Genomic DNA, 20,859 nt, shown 5'->3' with positions numbered 1-20,859 from the left:
AGGAACTTTTAGGAAGTACTTGGGGCTTTTGACCAGATAGAAAGCTGAGAGAGTGTTTTTTCCACATTCCCCCTTCCAAAAAATGTGTTCATAGGCAGTAAATTGGTCCTTTACACCATAAAGGCAGAAAGTACTTTTAGCTAGAAAGCTGTCAAAAAACAAAAACAAAAAGAGAACAGAACAAAAAACAAAAGCAAAACCTCTCCTTGAAGAAGTTAACCTGGAAATGAAATTCCCCCTTTTAAGCTTTCCCCAGTAAGAACATAGGTTCTGAGAATGGCTGACTACCCAAAGTCACACAGCTAATTAAGGTCAGAACTGAGGCAGGAGCCACCTACTGGCCTATGACAGGGCAGGGGCAGGTCTGAAGGAGGTGAAGAAACCCTTTGCAAGATAAAAAGTTGATCCAGAAAACATTGTCACAGCTTTTGGGTAAACTTTCTTTTTTTTCCCTTGTGAAATGCGTCAGTTTCTCTTTGTGCCTTCCATTTTCCATGCCTGCTCTCACCATGTTCAGTTTATGCCCTATTTGTCATCACCTGGTGACTCAAACCTTCTGAGGTGGAGGTGGTGGCAGGTGGGAGATAGGAGCCCTTTGCACAGTGACCCCTGCTAAGCTTTCTTGAAAGCCAGCAAAAATACTCATTAGTTTTAATCTACTAATTATAAGCAAATGGACATTTTAACCTTAGGAAATTCAGCATTTTTGTTTGCATTTATGATCATTGTCTATTTTCCATTTATTCCCATCTATTTGCAGCAAGTGCATTTTGGGGCCAAGTTGGTTTATGCTGTTCCCCAGGAAACAAAAAGAAAATCCACAACCAACCAAACTGCTTGTATAGCCATTCCCATGGAGCCCAGTGCTTCCTAGGCATGAAATTGACTGACACACAAAGGCAGCAGGTGCGGGGCCACATGCCACTTGCTGCTTTTTTTTTTAGTGTGTGTTTATAATCAGTAAATGGCTGTGGATGTTTAAATGGTTCCCTAATACGATGGAGAGCGGATGCCATTATAACTTGAACTTGTATTGCCACGCAGATGGTGGAAATAAACATCCAATTCTGCACACAGTTTTGTTTGCCTCTTACTTTGAAAAGATCGGCTGAGCATCAGGCATCCTCGGTGCCAGCAGGGACTCTTGGGCGGGTCGGGGTATAGGCGAGCAGGGCTGCCGTCGGGTTCCAGATTGGCTTTTGTGTTGAGAGCCCCGAGGACAGCAGGTTTCCTATAAGTGGCTGAGGGGGTTCATTGCAGCAGTGGACCCCACCCCTGAACTACCAGGTGGCAGCTCCAAATATCCCTTCCTACTCGAGACGTGCCTCACACCCTTAATCTTCTCTATTAGACAAAACTGTTCTATACCTCAGGAACTCTCGCTGTATCTTCCTCTCCACCTTTCACTTTCTTAGACACTTTGAAAAATGGAGTTGGTTCAGTAATGTGGTGATGGCACCAGCTTTAATTTCACCCTCCTGGCTTCCCCTGCTGGTCCCTCAAATTGCCTCCTTCCTGGGGGTCATCGATCTACGTACTATATTTTCCTCCCTCGGCACGTTGGAGGACCTTAGTAAATATCTGTTGGTCCAGTGATCAACTGACTTGTTCACACTACAGAAAAAGCCAGTAGGGTTTAACGGCAGCCTATTCCAGAAATATTTAAACAAGTGTTTTAAAGAGTTCGGAATAAAGATAGAAATGAATCTCTGTGATCTTTTGCAAATCAGTGAGCAGAAAGAACAGGGCGGATGTGGGGATAGGGCAGTCTTCCTAGCACCTTGAGATTCCCCGGGGAGGAAGCCCACTCCTTGGGAAGTGGGTCAAACTTGGGAAGGCTGGGTAAGCCACTTCTCTGGGGCAGAGACACTGGCCAAATAGGAATACGAATGCTTGAGGGATGATTCCTCTCTGCAGGGCCAAAGAAACTGCTAGATGAGCGAGGGGCACAGGGTTTACACCAAAGGCCATTTCTAGCAGGTTTGGTCTGTTTCATTAACGAATCATGCAAAAGCAAAGCAGAACTCCCCCTCCCCCAAACTGGCTTATTTTCCTCATGCCAACCTCCTTTCTTCCCATCAAATAATTTAGTAATCCTTCCCATTTCTATAGAGTGCTTTCCGGATTACAAAATGCTTTCACGTACACTATTTTGTTTTCATCTGCTGTCAGTCTCTGGAGCTGGGCAGGGCATAATGATGATGTGTATTTTGCATTTAAGCCCCAGAGAGGTTTGGTGATTTAGATGGCTTGTCTGGCTTCATTCCAAGGGGTAGGAGGGTCTAGAAACCCTGGCACTCAGGGCTCTGATGCTGGCCTTGGAGCTTTCTTGGAAACTTTGGAACAAGGATTAAGATCCTGTGCTTTGGAGGAGGGATAGGCAAACTTGTCCTGTAAAGAGCCAGGTAGTAAATATTTTAGGCTTCGTGAGCCACACGGCCTCTGTTGCAGCTACTCAAAATCTGCGGCAGACAATATGTAAATGAATGGGCATGGCTGTGTTCCATTAACACTTTATTTATGGACACTGAAATTTGAATTTCATATAATTTTAAGAGTTGTGAAATATTCGCCTTTTGATTTTTTTTTCAATCATTAAAAGTGTGAAAACTATTCTTAGCTCATGGGCCACACAAAAATAGGAGGCTGGTTCGGTTTTGCTCATGGGCCATGGTGGGCTGACCCTCTTTTAGAGCTGGTTCTGCCATTTATTAAGCATGTAATTTCGGGCAGATTACCTAGGTAAGCCTTAGAGCTCTCAATGACAAGATTGGAAAAGTCATAATGATTTCCACCTGCAGGGACTAGAGGATGAAATGCAATAATTGTAAAGTGTTTGGCAAATCACTTATACAGTTAGCCCTCAGTGGCTGGGAGGTGTCATAATTTGATGACGCTACATTCTAGGGAACCATTTGTCCTCCCAAAATATACTGATAGGGGATTCTACTCTCTCTCAAACAACCTCAGCCTTTTCCACACCTGGTCCTAATGAAAATTTGTGTATTAAAGGGAAATCCAGATATGTCCACAGGACAGAAATACTTTTTTTTTTTTTTAAGCCAAAGATAAACCTTTAAAGAATAATAACTCGTGGTGACAAGAAAGGCCCAAATGAAATGAAAACAGGCTGCGTGTTTGGCCTGCTGACAAAATCAGGATAAGGAGCTCCTGCTTTCCGGCCTTAGTTTCTTCATCTGTGAAATAGGGATAATAACCATGGTCTCTACCTCATAGGATGGAGGAGAAGATGAAATAGTTTAATAGGTGTCAAGGGCATAGCGCGGTGCTTAGCCCGGGGTCAGCACTCCTCCAGGGCAGGTGGACTTCATGTTCTGTGTCTCACTGGCGCCCCCCTCCAAGCTCAAGTTCTGAAGAGACCGATGTTGATGCTGATGGTGGTGGTGAGGTGGGGAGGGAATTGCCTATTAGCTGAATATGCACCTTTTATTCCTGAGCATTAAAGAAACTGAGATCTTTGGCAACCCTTTGCTCCAGGCACCTAGAGGATTCAGCCCCAGGACTAGGGTCATGGTTCTGCGGGGCCCCGGCATCACCACAGGAGGCTGGGAGGACAGCAGGAAGAAGATGTCTGTGAGCACAGAAAGCAGCTGAGGAGCTGAATCCAGGAAAAAATGCCGAGTCTGTCTGCTCAGCATGTGCCAACCTGGCCTAGATTTGCCCAGATCTGGCTCTCTGCTCTCCCTCTTCAGAAGCAGAAGCTTGTGACTTGGCACCTGCTTCTGGAAGCCTCCATAGACAGACCTTCTCAGATGATGCTACACCCTTGAGGCAGGAAGGATAGGTCTGGAGGCAAGAGCAGGGCTCTCGAGACCCAAGAGGCCGAGTAGGGTGTCTGTCCTCTTGGGCCTGAGGTTCCCTGCTCGTCAGTGGGAATCTCGGCCTGCACCCAGAGGACTCCTGACATTTGCACTGACCATGCTGCAAGGTGACCTTCTGCATCCTGCAGTGGTGGATGGTGAGGACCATTGGTAACCAAGCAGATGAAGTCCTGGGAGGTACAAATGAGGAAGGTCAGCCCTGTCCTTGGCTGTCCCTTCAGACATCTTCATTGCCGGCCAGTCATGCCTTCTAGCCCAGGGGCTGCACTGGCAGTGATTTGGGGCCTGCATAGGGGAAGGCGGGTGGTGCTGCAGACTGAAGAGGAGCTGCTTTTGCCTGGCCCATCCATCTCTCCAGAGCCAGCCTCCCACCTTCCCACTCCCACTCAGTCAGCCTTATATAGGCAGGGCTGGCAAAAATTACAGGTCAACTGGCGTTTCAGTTCAGTGGGACTCCCTATGGCACAGTCAGAAAGGGCAGAGGCCCTTTCTGGACCGTTTATCTGTCTGAGATTTACTGAGCCCTGCTAGTTTCTTCTCAGTATTCCCACCTCTCCTCTAGAACCCTGACTTTAACTGGGAATAACGGCACCTTTCCAATGGATTAAATTTCCCAGCTTGCCTTGGAGTTCAGTGTAGCCACCTAGTAAGGTCAGGCCAATGAAATGTAAGCTGAGTTATTGTGTGGGACTGCTGGAAAGTTTCCTTAAGGGAGGAATAATACACATGTCTGTGCTTTCTTGTTCTGAATGCAGAATTCAGACGTGATAGCTGGAGCTCAAGCAACCGTCTTTGACCATGGAGTAGACACACCAAGCCTAGTGGAGTAGCTAGGTAGAAGGAGTTTGAGCCTCTGATGATAACAGTGCCACAAAACTTCCCCTACGTTGCACACCTGCAGACATTTTTCATGAGAGGTAGATAAACTTCTACCTTTTAAAACTCTTATTATCATGAGTTCATTTGTTACATGCAGCTAAACTGATACAAGACCCTGCTGTGTGCCAGATACTCTTTCAGGTGATGGTGACACAGCAGTGAGGATGGTGCATGTGGTAACCTGCCCTGTATACTCCCGTTCTAGTGGAGAGAGAACCACATCCAGGAAATAATCAGTGCTGTGAAGTACAGAAAACAAGGCAATATTGAGTGAAACATGATTCTAAGCCTGTCACATGTATTAGCCAAATTAATTTTCATGCCAATTCTATGAGGTAGGGGCTATTAATATTCCCATTGTACAGTGGCCTGTGTAAGGACACACAGCCAGTGAGTGGATGAAGCTGCATGTGAATCCCAGCACTTAGCCTCCAGAGCCGACACTATTTAACAGTGGGTCCTGCTGCCCCCTGAGAGGCTAAAGAGAGAAAGCCACTCAGCTGGCATTGGGCCCTCTTATTCCCATCCAACGGTCTTTATATCAATACTATTTTCAGCACGGTGGTCCTGGGGTGTGAGACTTCTTAAGAACCAGCATCCTTAGAGTACCATCTGGAAGCTGCATGAGCTTTCTGACCTGAGTCACGCTGTCTCTCTTCCATTGCATATTATTGGTTACAGGTGAGTCACAAATACTGGCCCAAATTTAGACCTCTACCTTTCTATATAGGACTGTCATAGAATCTGTGGACATGTTTAAAACCACCACATATATCAGTAAGGCATGCACTCAGTAATGGCCACTCTGGTTGGGGAGGCCCCTGGGGAGAAAGGAGAGCACAGATGTGATGACTGGAACTCAAGCAACCATCTTGGGCCATGAAGACTCCACAGAGAGACAACAGGAGCCAAGAGCACAGCACAGACAATTGGGACAGTGTGCAGTCAGTCTTTCCAGACCTAACCTAACATGGTTAGGTTCTGGAATCTGGGATGCTGAGGAGGCCTCTGTGCTGCCCCAGGCATCAATTCCAGTGATCAGTGCTGGCTGAATTCCCCTCATTCTCCTGAGGGCCCTGTGAACTGCCAACCATTGCACCACCTGACTTGGGAATAACAGGGGCTGTGTCCAATTTAGATGTGCCCAGGTGCAGGGGAGTGTGTACCAGGGCAGGGCCAGATAAGCAAGACCATTTATAGATGAGCTGGTGGGAGCATCAATGGACTGTTTTGAATCATTGACATCTTGGAAGTGGTGGTTTTGAAATCAAACTGTCTTTGCAGGAATCAGCCTCAAATCCAGGACAACCTTCCAAGATAAGTAGTCCCTGGAGAGTCCCCAAAGCTGTGGAATTGCCTGAGGTTTGGGGAATATGGACCAGGGCAGGAGAAGCTTGAGATCCTGCTCCAAAACTCTTCCAAGTCCTCCCACCCCATCACCTCCACCCCCTCATATCACCTCGGAGACAGTGAGCCACTGGCCCCAAGAAGTGTCACTAGATGGTTCACGGAATAGCAAACATAGGAATGAATATATATTACCATATATTATATCATATATTACACATTATATATGTATTATATATATTATCATATATTATAAAAATATGTTATCGTATGTTATCTGGCTTAATCTTCGCTGCAACCCTGCAAGAGACCATCATTATCCCCCTTCTCCAGAGGGGGTTACTGATATTCAGAAAGAAGTAAGTCACATGCCTAAGGTCACAAAGCAAGCAGCAAGGACAGGACAGAAAGTCAAACCTGCCCGGTTTTGAGTCTTATTTTTCTTCCTCTGCCTTATTCTAACCCTCACACGTTGATGAGACAGAGGGAAAATTAGGCTTGGACGAGCTTGAGATCTTTAAGTGACAGTGGATATAGCTCTGCAGCTGCCTTGAGTTATTCAAGAGTAAGCTTGGCCTGGTCAAGGACACGTCCTACAGGAGGGGAGAATTCTCCTTGCTCAGCAGGTCCCAGGTGTTGCCCTGGAGGCCCCACGGATCTGGTTCCACCCAGACACTGCCCAGACCATCTGCAGCTTGGGACAGCAGGGCTCTGGGCAGCTGGGGAGATGCCTGTAGAACTATTTCCAGAAAAGGAGAACAAACGAAAATGTGGCTTATTAGTGGGGAAAAGGTGGAAAGGAGTCTGGAACTAAAGGAAGGATTTGAGTTTCAACGAGAAGACTTCTCTCCCTGCCTCTCATTCTCCAACTGGCTTTGACTGAGAACAAAGCAACATCTTTTCATATGTTGAACAAATGGTTTGTCCCCAACAGTTCTTGGGAACCCACGCCCCAAACTCACCCTGGCTGTGACCTTAGAACACAATGGCTGGGGAAAGGCTCTCTGTCTGAACACTTCCCTTCCTAGAAATGAGACTGGTGAGCAGAGATTTGCGTCTCAGCTTGGCTTTGCTCCGTCACAGAGCCACACTCCGTTAACATTACCCTCAACCCCAAAACCTTGGAAAACCTAAAGCTGAAAAAAATCTGACTTGAACTATGTGGGGCTCTTCTTAATCTTCCTTTATCCCACTTTGTGTGACTAATCATCTATTTTTGCTGCAGAAATGTCAGTGTGTTTTTGTACAGGATGCTGCCCCAATACGACTATGCCCCATCGTACCTTTCTTAAGACCCCCCAGAATCCCAAATATGGAAAACCTCTGGTTGCAGGAGTTTCAGGTAAGAAACTGTGGAGCCACCTGAGAAAAATGAGAACACCCTTCTCATCCTTCTCTCCTATCTCTGTCCTCCTCCCTCCTCTCTCCCCGCTTAAAAAAATCCTGCTTTTAAGGGTACTCTGTTTCTTCTTTTCCTTGCCTTCTTACCTTTGTGTCTTCTTAGCTGTTTGGCTCTCTGTGCACACAGGTGCCCATCCATCCACCTGACAGAAATGCGTTGTGGGCCAAGCCCGCAGTTGATGGTACAGATACAATGGTACAGATACCACATGGGCGGGGTCCTGCTTCAGTCCGGAAGTGACGACAGGGGAAGGATAAGGAACAACTCACCCGGACTGGGGTGGGGGCAGGACGGAGCCTGGTAAACCGCTTTATTCCCTCCCAGCTTCACAATCCTTCCACCCAAAAGCACCACAAGTAAAGGTACTTATAGCACAATAGTCTCTCAACCCCATCCCCTGGCCATCCTCTCTTCTGTAGACCACCGTCAGGGGATCCGTGAAGGCTTCTTGAGAGAGGGACACCTAAGTGGGGAGTCGGAGGCTTTCATTAGCTGGGATGGCCACGTTTCCTCTCTATTATTTGATATCCAGTGTATTCACTGCCTAGGGCTACTGTAACAAAGTACCACACACTGGGTGGCTTAAACAACAGAGATTTATTGTCTTGCAATTCTGGAAGCTGGAAGTCCCATATCAAAGTGTCAGCTGGGTTGGTTCCTTCTGAGGGCTTTGAGGAAGACTGTTCCATGCCCCTCCCCCAGCCTCTGGTGGTCTGCTGGCAGCGTTCTGCATCCCTTGGCTTCTGTTGCATCACCCTGATCGCTGCATTCATCATCATGCCTCCTTACAGCATTCTTCCTGTGTGTCTGTGTCCAAATTGTCTCTTCGTATAAGCACGCCAGTCACAATCTATTAGGGCCCACACTACTCCAGTGTGACTTCATCTTAACTAGTTACATCTGAAATGACCCTGTTTCCAGATAAAGTCACATTCTGAGATACTGGAGGTTAGGACTTCAACATATGAACTGATACAATTCAACCCATAACACCAAGTCTTTCCTTGTGGATGATGCTTCCAGGGAAGAGATTTCCGTCTCTACCATCGTCTTAGTCTGGGCTTATGACTCCTGAAAAGACTGATGGGGAATGAATCAGGAGGTAGGAAAGGAGCCTGACTGGCTTTCCTGGTGAAGGATGGAGAAGGGCAGCAGCCTTGTTTGTGATGAGCTGAGATGAGCAAAGCAGGGATGGGGCTTTGGCCAGGAGGACCTCAAAAGAGGCAGGGAAACTAGGGGGCTGGTGGGAGGAAGGCTAAGTTTCCATAAAGTCAGGACCAAACAGTGGTGCTAGAGTGACCTAAATGGGCTTTAAAAACAACTACTCATCTGATGCAAAAAATATTAATAGAAAAGTGAAAATAATCTTCCATATTCCATAATGTTACAAAGGGTCTTTAAAGTTAAGTTCAGAAAAAGTGACAAAGAATGGACAGATCAGTGTAGCGCTGTGGTTCAGGACATGGGTTTGAATGCCAGCTCTGCCACTTAGCTGTGTGACCTTGGAGAAATTACTCACCCTTTCTGGGCTTCTGTTTTTTTCCGCACAAGGTGGTTAATAGCTACTTCATTGAGTTGTTCCAGGAATCACTGTGAGTCTGTGAGTAAAGCCCTTGGAACAATGTTGAACACACAGTATGTTCTTCAGTAAATGTAGCTGTTATTATATAGAATGTTAGTATATGTGGGAGCCCTGAACAGACCATGACCACACTTAGTTTACTTCTAGCTTCTTCGGAAAGGCTCACCTTTAAACAACTGTTCAGGAAAGGAGTGAAAGGATCCTTACAAGCAGGAGGACAGAGAGAGTATATTGAGCTACTTTAAATTAGTGCCATTCCCAAGGCTCACTTAAATTGCACCCCATGACACTAAACAACTTGCTGACATGGCCATAAAACTGATAGGGGAGAGAGCCAGGGATGAGGAGAGTTTTTCTAGTTCTTTTTTAAGGAAAAAAGGGTGAATTGTAGCAACTCCAGACTAGTGTGACAACCAGCACTTATAAAATTATTAGACAGTTTGAGCATGCTTATAGAAGAAAAGAGTGATCACTGAGTACTATTATGGGTTCCCTATGCTAAACCACTTCAAATCTTTTAAGGATGGGTTAATATGGATTTGGGAAATGCTAAATCCCTGGTGGACCTTGATCTTGTGCCATATTTATCAAAGGCATCCATGATAGCTTTTTGGACAAGAAGGTGAAATGTGTTCTGGCTATAGAGTCCAAACAGGTTGATTCATCCTTGGTTAAAGCCAAAGAATGCTGATTAATAACCAGTTTGAGAGGAAAGTCTTAAAAGCTGAGTCCTGGGCCCGAACATCCTTCTGTTTTTTAGAAATAGATACCATTCTCCCCAGCACTATTCCTATTATTCTGATTTTTTCCCTCTCAGTATAGTTTTAAGGTTTTTTGTTTGTTTGTAGAAGCACATTATGAGACTAACAACAAACTTGGGATAGTTTTGTATTTGCATTTTTTTCTTAAATTCTCCCCCCCATAGTGAAATGTCTCATCCAGATTCAAAAGTTCGATAATCATTTCATGTAATACCAAAGTCCCTGCAGTGTCTTGCTGTTGAAGAAGGAATGAATCTAGTTGGTCAGTTAGCATTCTTTTCTGCTTTTGTTCCTTCAAAATAATTTTTTTTTTTTTGCTTGATACCAGCTATGTGCTAGGCACTGTGCTAGAAATGAGAGAATCACAGGATCATAAAATCAGAAGGAAACTGGAGATTTTTTAGAGCAAGTGCAAAAGGCATTTTCCTCATAATATAGGAGTTGCAGAAGCATTTTAATGCAAGCCCGTGCTATACAGCCATCCTCAAAAGGTTTGCAAGCTTCCTTACCCTTTGTGCTGGGGTTTTACTTTTGAAATAAAAGCTGATCTCATGGGAGAGGCCATAAAGGCAAAATTGCAGTCCAGGCATCTTTTTTTTTAAAGCAAGAAGAATGTTCAGAAAGGAAGTCCTAAATGATTACATTTGGCCAACCCTGGAAAAGAAGCAAAGAAGCCCCTACCTCCCCCTTGCCCCGCCCCGCCCAACAACTCAAAAACCAAACAGCCCCTAGACGTGGAGCACAGGCTTGTGCCCTGCCTTAGCCAGTCCCTTTCCTGGCCCTTATTGTGGTTTGTGTGTGTGCTGGGCTCAGCTGTGTGTACTGTTCCCTGCACATCACAGGGACATTTGTGCTTATAAGAGGAGTGGAACAGAACATGAATCATGGCTGGGACAAGCCGGGAGCGAATATCCCTGAGTTCTTCTCGTTGCGGCTACTTTTTATACTTCATAGTCCTGTAAAGCATGTTCTCTAAAAAGGACAGGCCACATTAAAAAAGGAAAGGAGCATTCTCTTCTCCCGTCTTGCTCATCCCCTCCACCCCTCATTTGCAGCCTTTAGGTCACATGGCGGTTCTATCACTCAGGGGTGACTGGATCGTGTAATCCAAATGGCGATGTTTAGTCAAGCTGAGGGTTGCCCTGAGTTGCTGGGAATTTGGGAGGTCACATGCTTTTGTGCAAATGGCTGAAAGTACTTTACAGAAATAGGAACTGCGTCTCCGTGGTCTCATGCAATAGTTCTTTCTCCCAGCTTCCCATTAGGAGTAAGTACCACGGGAGCTTTGAAAAGATATCAATGCCCGGGGCCCAGTCCAGACCAAGTGATGCAAATCTTTAGGGATTGGCTTAGGTTTCTGGAATTTCTTAAAATCTTCCCAGGCATTTCTGAACCACAAAGGTGCCAAGAGCTTGGGGTTCAACATCAGGGAGACCTGCATTTGAAACTCGATTTTTCTGCTACCTTTAGAGGGGTGTCCTTGAGGAAGTTTCTGAAACTCTTTGAGGCTGTTTTCTCAGCTATAAAATGGGGAATAATAGTAACTACCTTTCAGGGTTGAGAGGATAAATAAGACAAAATATGTTAGTATTTGACTCATGGTAAGTGCTCAGTAAGTGGTTGTTAATATTCTTATCAGGGATTTAAATCATCACCAGATGCTTATGGACCCTGGGCTCCCACTCTGTCTCGCAGTAGCCTCCTCCATGTTCTGTGGGCTGTATTTGAAGGTACAAGGACCCATCTTCTCTCCCTTCTGTGCTCTGCCCACCAATCTGTGGGCTCCGGTCTCAGACTCCATGGGGATGTTAGTTCTACTTCTATCACCTCATATTCATGGTGAGAGTAAGAGAGTGAAAATCCAGTTCACACCACTGACCCCAGTGGTGTCACATGTTCATTCCTAACCAGTCACTCTAGCCCTGAGAGTGTGAGGCTCTGATTGGCTCAGGACTGGGTCCCATGGTTCATCTCAAAGCCACTGGTAGAGTTCAAACTGAAGAGTATGGGCTGGAGATCCACAAGGGAGTGAGCGGTTCCCCCGAGAGTAGCCACGGGTAGGGTTTATTGGATGCTGGGGCAAACACGGGAGATGCCTGCCTTCCACAGCCCGCCATGCTCATGGCCAGCCATGACTGTGCTGAGAAATAAGTCAGACCACAGTGAACAGGAAGGTGGAATGGGACAAGAGAGAACACTTTCAAACAGAGTGCAATGGCCTTCATCTATTCGGTTGATTGTCATATCGCTTGTTAATTCTTTCCACAAATACACTCAATTCCTGGCTGCTTCCTGAACAGATTCTAATATCTCTCTTTGCTCATGCTCTCCCACCTACTTAGTGTCAGGATCCTTCCTCCATATACACCCATCCAAATTCTTCAAGATCCTTCAAGATCCCACTTCTAATTCTCCTCCTCCAGAAAGGCTTCTGTGAACTCTTTGCTCCTTTACCTCCTTCCCATGGTCAAAGGAATTATATTTCAATTTCTAACACTGTTATCTGTGTCTCTTTTATAGCATGTATTGCTTTCTATTTTGTACTACTATTCTAGCACATACTATTGCTTCCCTACTAGTCTTTGATCTTCTTGAGGGCTGGGCTTCTTCAGCTCAGTGCCTCCATTACCATGATACTTAATTTTAAGTCAACTTTGTGTGTCAACTTGCCTGGGCCAGTGCCCAGACATTTGATCAAACAGAATTTTGGATGTTTCCGTGAGGTGTTTTTTTGATGAGATTAACTAAATCGGCCGACAGTGATTAAAGTGGATTGTCTTCCATAATGTGGCTGAGCTTCATACAATCAGTTGAAGGCCTGAATAGAACAAAAGACTCACCTCCCCTGAGCAAAAGGAGATTCTGCGAGCAGGTGGTCTTTGGACTTGAACTACAGCATTAGCTCTTCTGGGTCTCCAGCCTGCTGGTACACCATGCAGATTTTGTACTAGCCAGCCTCCATAATCATGTGTAGATTCCTTAATATAAGTATCTCCCTTTATATATGAATATCCTATAAGTTCCACTTCTTTGGAGTGCCCTGGCTAATATGATTACCTAGGAGAGAGCTCAGTAAGTGTTTGTCGGTAAGTGAATGAATGAATGAATGAATGAATGGATCAATGGCCATTGGGTGCTTTGCATCTAAAGGAAAAACTGTCTTTTCACCTGAAGCTAATAGGATTATATATGGAAACATGCTTTGTAAAGGGCAAAGCTCTACACAAATGTTTGTTATTATAATTGTTATTTCTCTCACCACTGTGGCTACCGCTTCTAGGACTTGTATCACTGCTGTCCTTAAGTGGTCTGCAGCTCTTGTCCTCATGGACCACCAGATACCTCATTCCAAATAATCACCCCTCCTCTCTCTCTCCAACTGCCTAGTACTGAGTTGATTAGCGGTGTTTGATTTCCAGGTCCCTCTCACGTCGGCGCCATGTTGTTTGAAGTTGTGCCTCAATCGATGGAAGGAAGCTATGGGGAGGGGCCGTTCACTGTCCTCTTTTCCTTCTCATGAGCGAATCATACAGCCATGGAATAACCAAACTATATTAGACTGAGGGGCCTTTTTTGGCCAGTATATCTGTTGGTAGGAGAAAGCCAGTTTTCCAAATTCATGATATGATGTTGCCAAGATGTGTTACTGGCTCCACTGAAAAGCCTTTGCTGAAACTGTGGAGACAAAATGATCATTGGTTGCCAGGGGTGGTGGTGGGCTGGGGGGAGATGAATAGGCAGAGTACCAAGGATGTTTAGGGCAATGAAAATACTCTATATGATACTATAATGATGGATACATGTCATTATACACTTGTCCAAACCCACAGAATGTACAACAGCAAGAGTGAACACGTAAGTAATCTTCGGGCTTTGGGTGGTTATAATGTCAATGTAGGTCCATCCTTGGTACAAAGTGGACCATTCTGATAAATGATGTTGATCATGGGGGAGGCTATGTGTGGGTGGGGGGCAGGGGGTGTATGGGAAATCTCTGCACCTTCCTCTCAATTTTATTGTAAACCTAAAACTGCTCTAAAAAATTGTGTTAATAAGGCCTTTGCTGAATGAGAACAGTTTCTGAAACCAATGACAAGCCCCAGATGAAAAATCACCCCTATTTATTGCAGGTCCAAACAGCTTGGCTCTGATGAGGGGCTGGCCACGGCATCTGAAGAACAGCTGTGAGATCAATTTGGGTATGGGTTTATTAGCCATGATTCAGGCTTGGAAGGGTATCTTTGGGGAAAAGGGTCTTGGGCACGGGACGCAAGCTACTGTGAATAATACTGACAGCACACGCACTGCTGGGGAAGATTTAACAGCCTCAGCTGTGCCCCGTCAGTTGGCCAGTTCAACGGAGCCTCCGCGGATAAGAAACAACAGCCCAGGGCCAGGGCCAGCGGGCCAGCTCCCAGCCCGACGTCGGGCCAGGATTGATTTCACTTGTGGGCTGACAGCCGCTTCAGCTTCTGAGTTGGAAGAGGCCTAGGAAGGTCACAGAGTCCAGCAGTTTTCAAATGAGAGGAGACCCGTGAAGCTTTCCTGGGGGAGAGCGTTTCACCTTGGGACACAGCAGGAGGGCAGCAGCCACACAGCTACACAGACGGTTGCTGGACACCTGCCCTGTGCCGGCCCCAGTCCCTACCCTCCAGGAGCTCAGATCCTCACCGGGAGAGTATAAGAGGGCACCAGGCCTTCTGGGAAGGCTATTTTGCTTTCCCCAGAAGTTAGTTTCTTGTTGAACTCTGATGTTATGTTGCTTTTTCCTCATTCATTCATTCACTCATTCTGTTTACAAAGATAACATTTGCATTCTGTGTACATGCTCTTGTAGAAAATGTAAATACAGAAGGGTCGAAAGAACGCAAAACACTCCATCAACCAGAAACAAATCCTCTGAACACTCTGACGTTTGGCAGTGAAGTTTTTGACACTTTTTTTCTATGTATGTACTCGTGTAGGCATTTATGTGTCACTCAACACAGTGAGACTTTTTCCGTTTCCCAATTTGCTTTTTTTCACTCGATGTCACCGAGAGCTTCCCCCAATGACTATAGACACACAGCAACATTTTAAAGGGCTGCTTAGAATTCAGTTATCTGGCTGTAGCACAATGTACTCTCAGCCCTCCTTGGATGGACTTGGGTTGCTGCCGGCCTTTTGCTTTGATAAACCCTGCTGAGGCGACTCTCCGTGGACCCATTCTCACCGACATCCCCCTGCCTGTTAGATTTACACTCTGCCTGCTCCCTAGCTCATGCCCTGTGTACGGTATGCTCTCAATAGATGTTTGGGGACTAACCTAAATGAACAGTTTTGTGTCCTCGTTCTATTGTCTCCTTGGGAAAAGTTCTTAGAACTAGAATTTTAGGACGAAAGGAATAGAGATTTTGATGTCAGTCACACAGGGTCGGATTGCCCTCCAGAATGGTCCTGCCAACTTACAATCCTACATATATTGTCAGGTTTTCGCCTCATCTCTGCAAACCGGGGTTTTTCCCTTTTTCAGTCTTTGCAGATCTAATAGGTTTGATGCTTTATACTATTAGTCCCTGTTATCAATTTGGGTTAAAATTGTTGTCTACCTTCTTTCTTCTCATTAGCAGCTAGCCCAGGGCCTGAAGCAAGGTGAGTACTTAATACACAGGTAATGTCGTTGCTCGAGGATATTTAGTAAGCCCATCGCCATGCTAGGCAACCTCGGACATGAAGAGGAATAGAGCATTGTTTCTACCGCTGCTCACATGGAGACCCAGCACATGACCTGGTGAGGGGGGCACCCGCTTTGGGAGAGAAGCAAGCCATGCTGTAGGAGGGAGACCACAGGAATGTGTCCTGGGAGCAGACACGATGTCTAAGGGGTGGAAAGGGGGAAGCAAGGAACATCCCATAATTGGCATTCCTGTCGTCGCCCTCAAGGACAGATTCGATACAGGAGGAAGGGACTGTGTGTAGCGACCATATTTCTTGCACGACCGCTGAGAACCACCTACAAGAGAGCCCCGCATGGTACTTGTTCAAAATTCATTTTTCTGGGCTCACCTCAAAGCAACTTAGAACCGCCGGAGATTAGACAGGTCTTGACAAGGCCATCAGGAAATTCCTTTACACACCAAAACTCGGGAGCCATCTCTCAGGTCATGTTACACATGTCAAAGGTGTTAGAGTGAAACAGAGGAAGAGGATTTAGGGTGACAGAAAAGCAAATAACCAGTCTGTCTGGCACCCTAACTTCCCCTGTGTCTCCGCACATCCGCCTATTGTTCTGATGTCAGGTCGACAAAGGGAATGTCTCCTTGCTGATTCTTGTGTAACCTCACCGTGGGCAAATATTCTTTTGTCTGAGGGACTTAGAGAACTGGCCGGCGTGCACGCTGATGTTGGCTAAGTATGGGTGCGGAGGTGTCTCTCCCACAACAACACTCACCGTGACACCCTTGGGAGACTTTGTGTGGTCAAATTGTCAACAAAATGGGAAGTTCTCCCGGGCTTTCTCAGGAAACTCAGGAGAGGGCCTCCAGACACCCCCTCCAGTAGCCTCAGAGAAGAGCACACTCTTACTCTCCATCTGTCCCCAGAGCCAAGTTGCCCTTCCTGGGTGGGGTCAGCTCCCCCCAGGGCGGCTGGCCAGGGCAGAGCATGGAGGGCAGTGGCAGCTGCTGGAAACTTCCCAGGCAGCTGCCTATAGAACTGAAGAATGAGCCTCCCAAATAAGTGCACTGTGGAAAATTCAATTTCTGCTTGTTGCCTCCTGCAGCTCTCAACTGGCCAGCCACGAAGGTAAAGCTGGGAAGAGCTATGGAAACGTCAGAAAGCAATTGGCGCAGCTAAATCATGGCTGTCATCGCTGAGGCGTCCGTACATCCTGATCTTGCTTTACTGACAGTCTTGGCTTGGGACCCGCTGCTGATGGAGGGCAGGGTCGGAGGTGCAGGGGGAGCTGCGATGTCAAAGAGGCTGCCAGATGGTGGTGAGAGGCCTGGCGCACATATGTCACGCCGACTGACAGCATGGGGAATTATGCAGATGGAGAAGGAACGCTTTAGCTACAGTGGATGGTGTTTCTGCCATTCACTGAATACCTACACGAAAGTAATTCACCTTGATAACTGACCGTGAACTCTTACTAAAGGTCTGATATGCCGAGACGGGGGCACCTTTTCCAGCAGTGATGATACTTTGTACAGTCAGCATATCAAGATAATGTTCGGTGGAACCATCTTTCCCTGGAACCAAATAAAGCAGTTCCTCTTTCAAGTTTGCTGACTTAAGGCCTGATGAGTGAGGAACAGAAAAAAAGCAAATGGTTTTGCCCATGGAATTCCTACTCTACCTTTTATTTCTCTGTCCATTACCACCAAGAAAACTTCTTCCTCTCCTTTAGATAACCAGGGAATCTACCTCCACCTTCAAGAAGCCTTCCTGGATTTACTGAGCCCGAATAGCCAATACGCTTTCCTTGGCATGCACTCTTAAAACCAGGCAGTCTCCAGTGCTAGAGTCCCAGCTCTTTCTGGTACTAAATGCATGGCCTGGGGCAACCCTCAAGGCGGCTGGGAGGATGGAATGAGTTAACATGCAAAGAATGTAGAACTGTCCTTGGAATGGAGGTGCATTCACTGTAACTGGAATCTATGATATATATAGCGCATATACAGTAAGTTCCCTACATACAAACACCTTCTGTTCCAAGAGCACATTCATAAGTCCAATTTGTTCGTAAGTCCAATGAAGTTAGCCAAGGTACCCAACTAACCAACACAATCGGCTATATCGTACTGTACTGTAATAGGTACAGGTTTATAATACTTTTCGTTTTTCACACAAATATCATACTTTTCACACAAATAATACATAAAAAACTAGCAAACGCAAAAAATAAAGAAGACATTTTTAATCTCACAGCACAGTACCTTGAAAAGTACAGCAGTACAGGACAACAGCTGGCATCCAGGGTCTGACATCGAGCGAACAGGCAAGAAGAGTTACTGACTGGAAGAGGGAGAGGAGGTGGGAGATGGTAGAGCTGAAGGATCGTCAGCAATAGGAGACGGAGGGCAAGCTGCAGTTTCACTCACGCCTGACGTTGACGGCACAGGTTCTCGTTCCTAGCTGGAACCCGATGCACGTTTGCATCTTTGAAAGTTCACGACTTGAAGGTTCGTATGTAGGGGACTTACTGTATATATAATATATATAACACATCCATAATGTATATATATACATAAAATACTATATATATATTAAATAAAATATAATATTACATATATACTTTATATATAGTATATATAATGTATATATGTAATATAATAATAATTATTATTAGTTCAACAAATATTCATTAAGCACCGATCACGTGCCAAGCATGGTGCTGGCCACTGGAGATGGGGGTAAGAGGTAAGGGGAATAAATATAAAGCAAAATAAAATGTCTCCCATTCCCATCAACATGTAACAAACACCTAGAATGGGAGTAGGATGCACAGGCAACTCGCTCTAGCACAGAGCTGAACAAAATCCTTTCTAGACAGAGAGTCAGGGGATAGGGGAGAGACCCGAGGAACAAAGAGGACCTCCCCAAGTTACTCCGACTGCTGGAGGGGACGGGAGGCCTTCCTGGAAAACGTGGGTGTGTGCTGGAGTCTGAAGGATAAATAGGATTTGCCAAGGAGAGCTGGGGAGGCGGGTAATGGGCCTGGAACCCCTGGATCAGAGTCAGGGAAGGGAGCAAAGGCATTCACTCATCCAGAGCGCACTTGGTGAGCACCCACTGTGTGCAAGGCACTGTGCTGGGCCCTGGGAACAGAGCAGCGACCAGCATGGATCACGAAGGCTTAGCTGGAGTTGAGAGGAGATATAAGGGAGAGGGAAATCCCTCTCCCACCTCTCTGACCCCAAGGGGTCATGGAGGAAAATGGCACTAGAGGGAGAATGAAAAGTTCACATACCCAGGTCTTTGCTTTTCTGTTCCCTGATGGCTGCTGGTGGAGAAGGGAGCTTTAGAAATATCTGGATAGGCATGAATATGCTAGGAAACATGGAGTTCGGACCTTTTGGACTGGGTGGTCATGGCTCAGGAAAGGCTGCCCTCAGGAGAGGTCATGGCCCTGGGGACCCCCAACCCTCAGTGTGTACACACACACACACACACACACACACGACGTGGCCATGGGGCGATGGTGGAGAGGCAGGGGTGTGGGGTAGCCCAACTGCCCCAGTTTGCCTGCCAGCCGAGTAGGCTGCATAGGTGAGCCCAGGTGAGTCCAGCAGAAGAACCAGCCAACTAGCCAACCAACCAACCAATCGAATTGTAAGAATTAAATGTTGAGGATTATTATGTAGCAGTCGACAAGTGGAACAAGGTATTATGAAGAGAACAGTCAAGAAAGGTAGGGCACCCAGCCGCAGGACTTGATGGTGCTGGGGCAGGTGGGAGGGGGCCCAGTGGAGGGGCAAATGGCAGGGACAGATGGTGAAAAAAAAGGGTCTGAGTCTCTTTTCTGACCTCTTGGCAGTGAGTCTCAATGAGATCACAGCTGGTGGTTAGTTTCTTTGGGTTGGAAATTCATCCTTACTGCAGTCTCTCCTTCACTCTCACTTCTCTCCCAAGGCATCTACTGGGACCCCTTCCTGCAAGGCTCATTGCTGGCTCCTCTTCTAGCTAATTCTATGCACCTTCATTCTCAGAATCCATTGTCACGTCCTCAGAAAGTCCTTCATCCTGAACCAGGGCTCCTGTACTCTCTCAAGATATGCTGAGTTTTCCTATATAGCACTCATCACAGTTTCTAAATATATCTTTATTTTTGTGTTTCAAAGGTCCGGGCTCAGCAAACCCTAAAGACCTTATATGCATTGAGATTCTATAAGACCTGATGAATTGGAGCAGAACTTCCTAGTTCCTCGCCCTCCATACTGGTTTCTCTAGACTGTTGGTTCTCAAAGTGTGGTCCCTGGATCAGATCAACATCATTTGACATTACCTGGGAACTTGTTAAGAATGGAAATTCTCAGCCCCACCCTAGTCCTATGGAATCAGAAACTGGGGGTGGGACTCAGTCCTCTGGGCTTTAGCGAGCTGTCCTGATGATTTTGATGGTACCCTATGGTTTGAGAACCACTGGTTTGGACAGTGAGGAGAAAGGTGAGTTGGCAGGGAAGCAAAGAATGAGGAGATGGCACCTGGAAAATAGACAACTCAACGGCATCTCCCCTCTGCCTTTGGTTTGTCACATCAGGGGGTGGTGTCAGAAATGCCAGATGGGTTTGGAGGGCATAGGTCTGAAAGTACAAGGACCTTTGTCCAATGAGAGAGAGGACCACAGTGCCATTTAACGGGTGAGGAAACAGTTTTAGCAGGATTAGGTAACTTCCCAGATCACATAGCTAGGCTGTGGCAGAACCCGGACGTGACCCCAAGTCCATCTGTCCCCAGGATCTGCACTGCTAGCCAGCCAGTTCGACTGCCAGCCTCATCATTATTAAGAAACGCATTTCACACTTTTCGAGAGAATCAGCAAAGTGAGCATCTCAGCAGTGAAGTACCCAGCACGCGGCGTTGGCTCTGAAGGTGAAGAGCGTGTTAGAGGCTTGGCGGGCGGCTGGCAGCTCTGCTGTGGACTCGCACTATATGCCTGTGTGTGTGTCTCTCCCTCTCAGTCCTTTGCTCCAAGCGCTCAGGGTGAGGTCGGCGGGGATAAAGAACAGTCGGCAATGCATCTCCCCGAGTTTATTTACTAAAACAACATTTTTTTATTACCAGGACATGTTCACAGCGAAAATATGACAGCCTACATTTTATGTTGCCATTGATCTTTAATCCGAGCCTGCCTCGAGGTTTCCTGTAAAATCAGGGCTTCCTGGCCCCAAATGTGATTCCAGCACTGGAATGAATGACGATCCGGGCTGCACTTTTCTTATCTGAAAAGGCTGAAATTGCTTTGTGTAAATGGGTGGAAAATGCTGATATTTGGATTCTATAAATAGCTCGCCTGCAGAGCGAGCAGCGCCGGTTTCATCTGCGCCGTCTCTTTGGAGTATTTGG

General features: G+C 46.4%; 1 protein-coding gene across 4 annotated transcripts in view; it reads left to right on the top strand.

Annotated features, from left to right (window-relative positions):
- Positions 1-12,273, top strand: part of SEPSECS (Sep (O-phosphoserine) tRNA:Sec (selenocysteine) tRNA synthase) — a 55,596-nt gene extending 43,323 nt beyond the window's left edge. For 2 of the 4 annotated variants that reach the window (XM_089911724.1, XM_089911725.1), the window contains exon 13: positions 761-12,273. In XM_089911724.1, the coding sequence (XP_089767850.1) occupies positions 761-874 (114 nt within the window). In that variant the 3' untranslated portion in view covers positions 875-12,273. The remainder of the gene's footprint in view (positions 1-760) is intronic. The other 2 variants (XR_016393253.1, XM_089911726.1) reach the window with 2 other exon arrangements.
- The last annotated feature ends 8,586 nt before the right edge of the window (positions 12,274-20,859 follow it).

Source organism: Delphinapterus leucas, chromosome 5 (assembly GCF_059928025.1).
Source record: "Delphinapterus leucas isolate spDelLeu-1000000601 "Yukka" chromosome 5, BTC_Dleu_Yukka2, whole genome shotgun sequence".
In the NCBI taxonomy this organism is placed as follows: domain Eukaryota; kingdom Metazoa; phylum Chordata; class Mammalia; order Artiodactyla; family Monodontidae; genus Delphinapterus; species Delphinapterus leucas.
The sequence above is the reverse complement of the archived record's forward strand: the minus strand, read 5'-3'. Positions and strand labels throughout refer to the sequence as shown.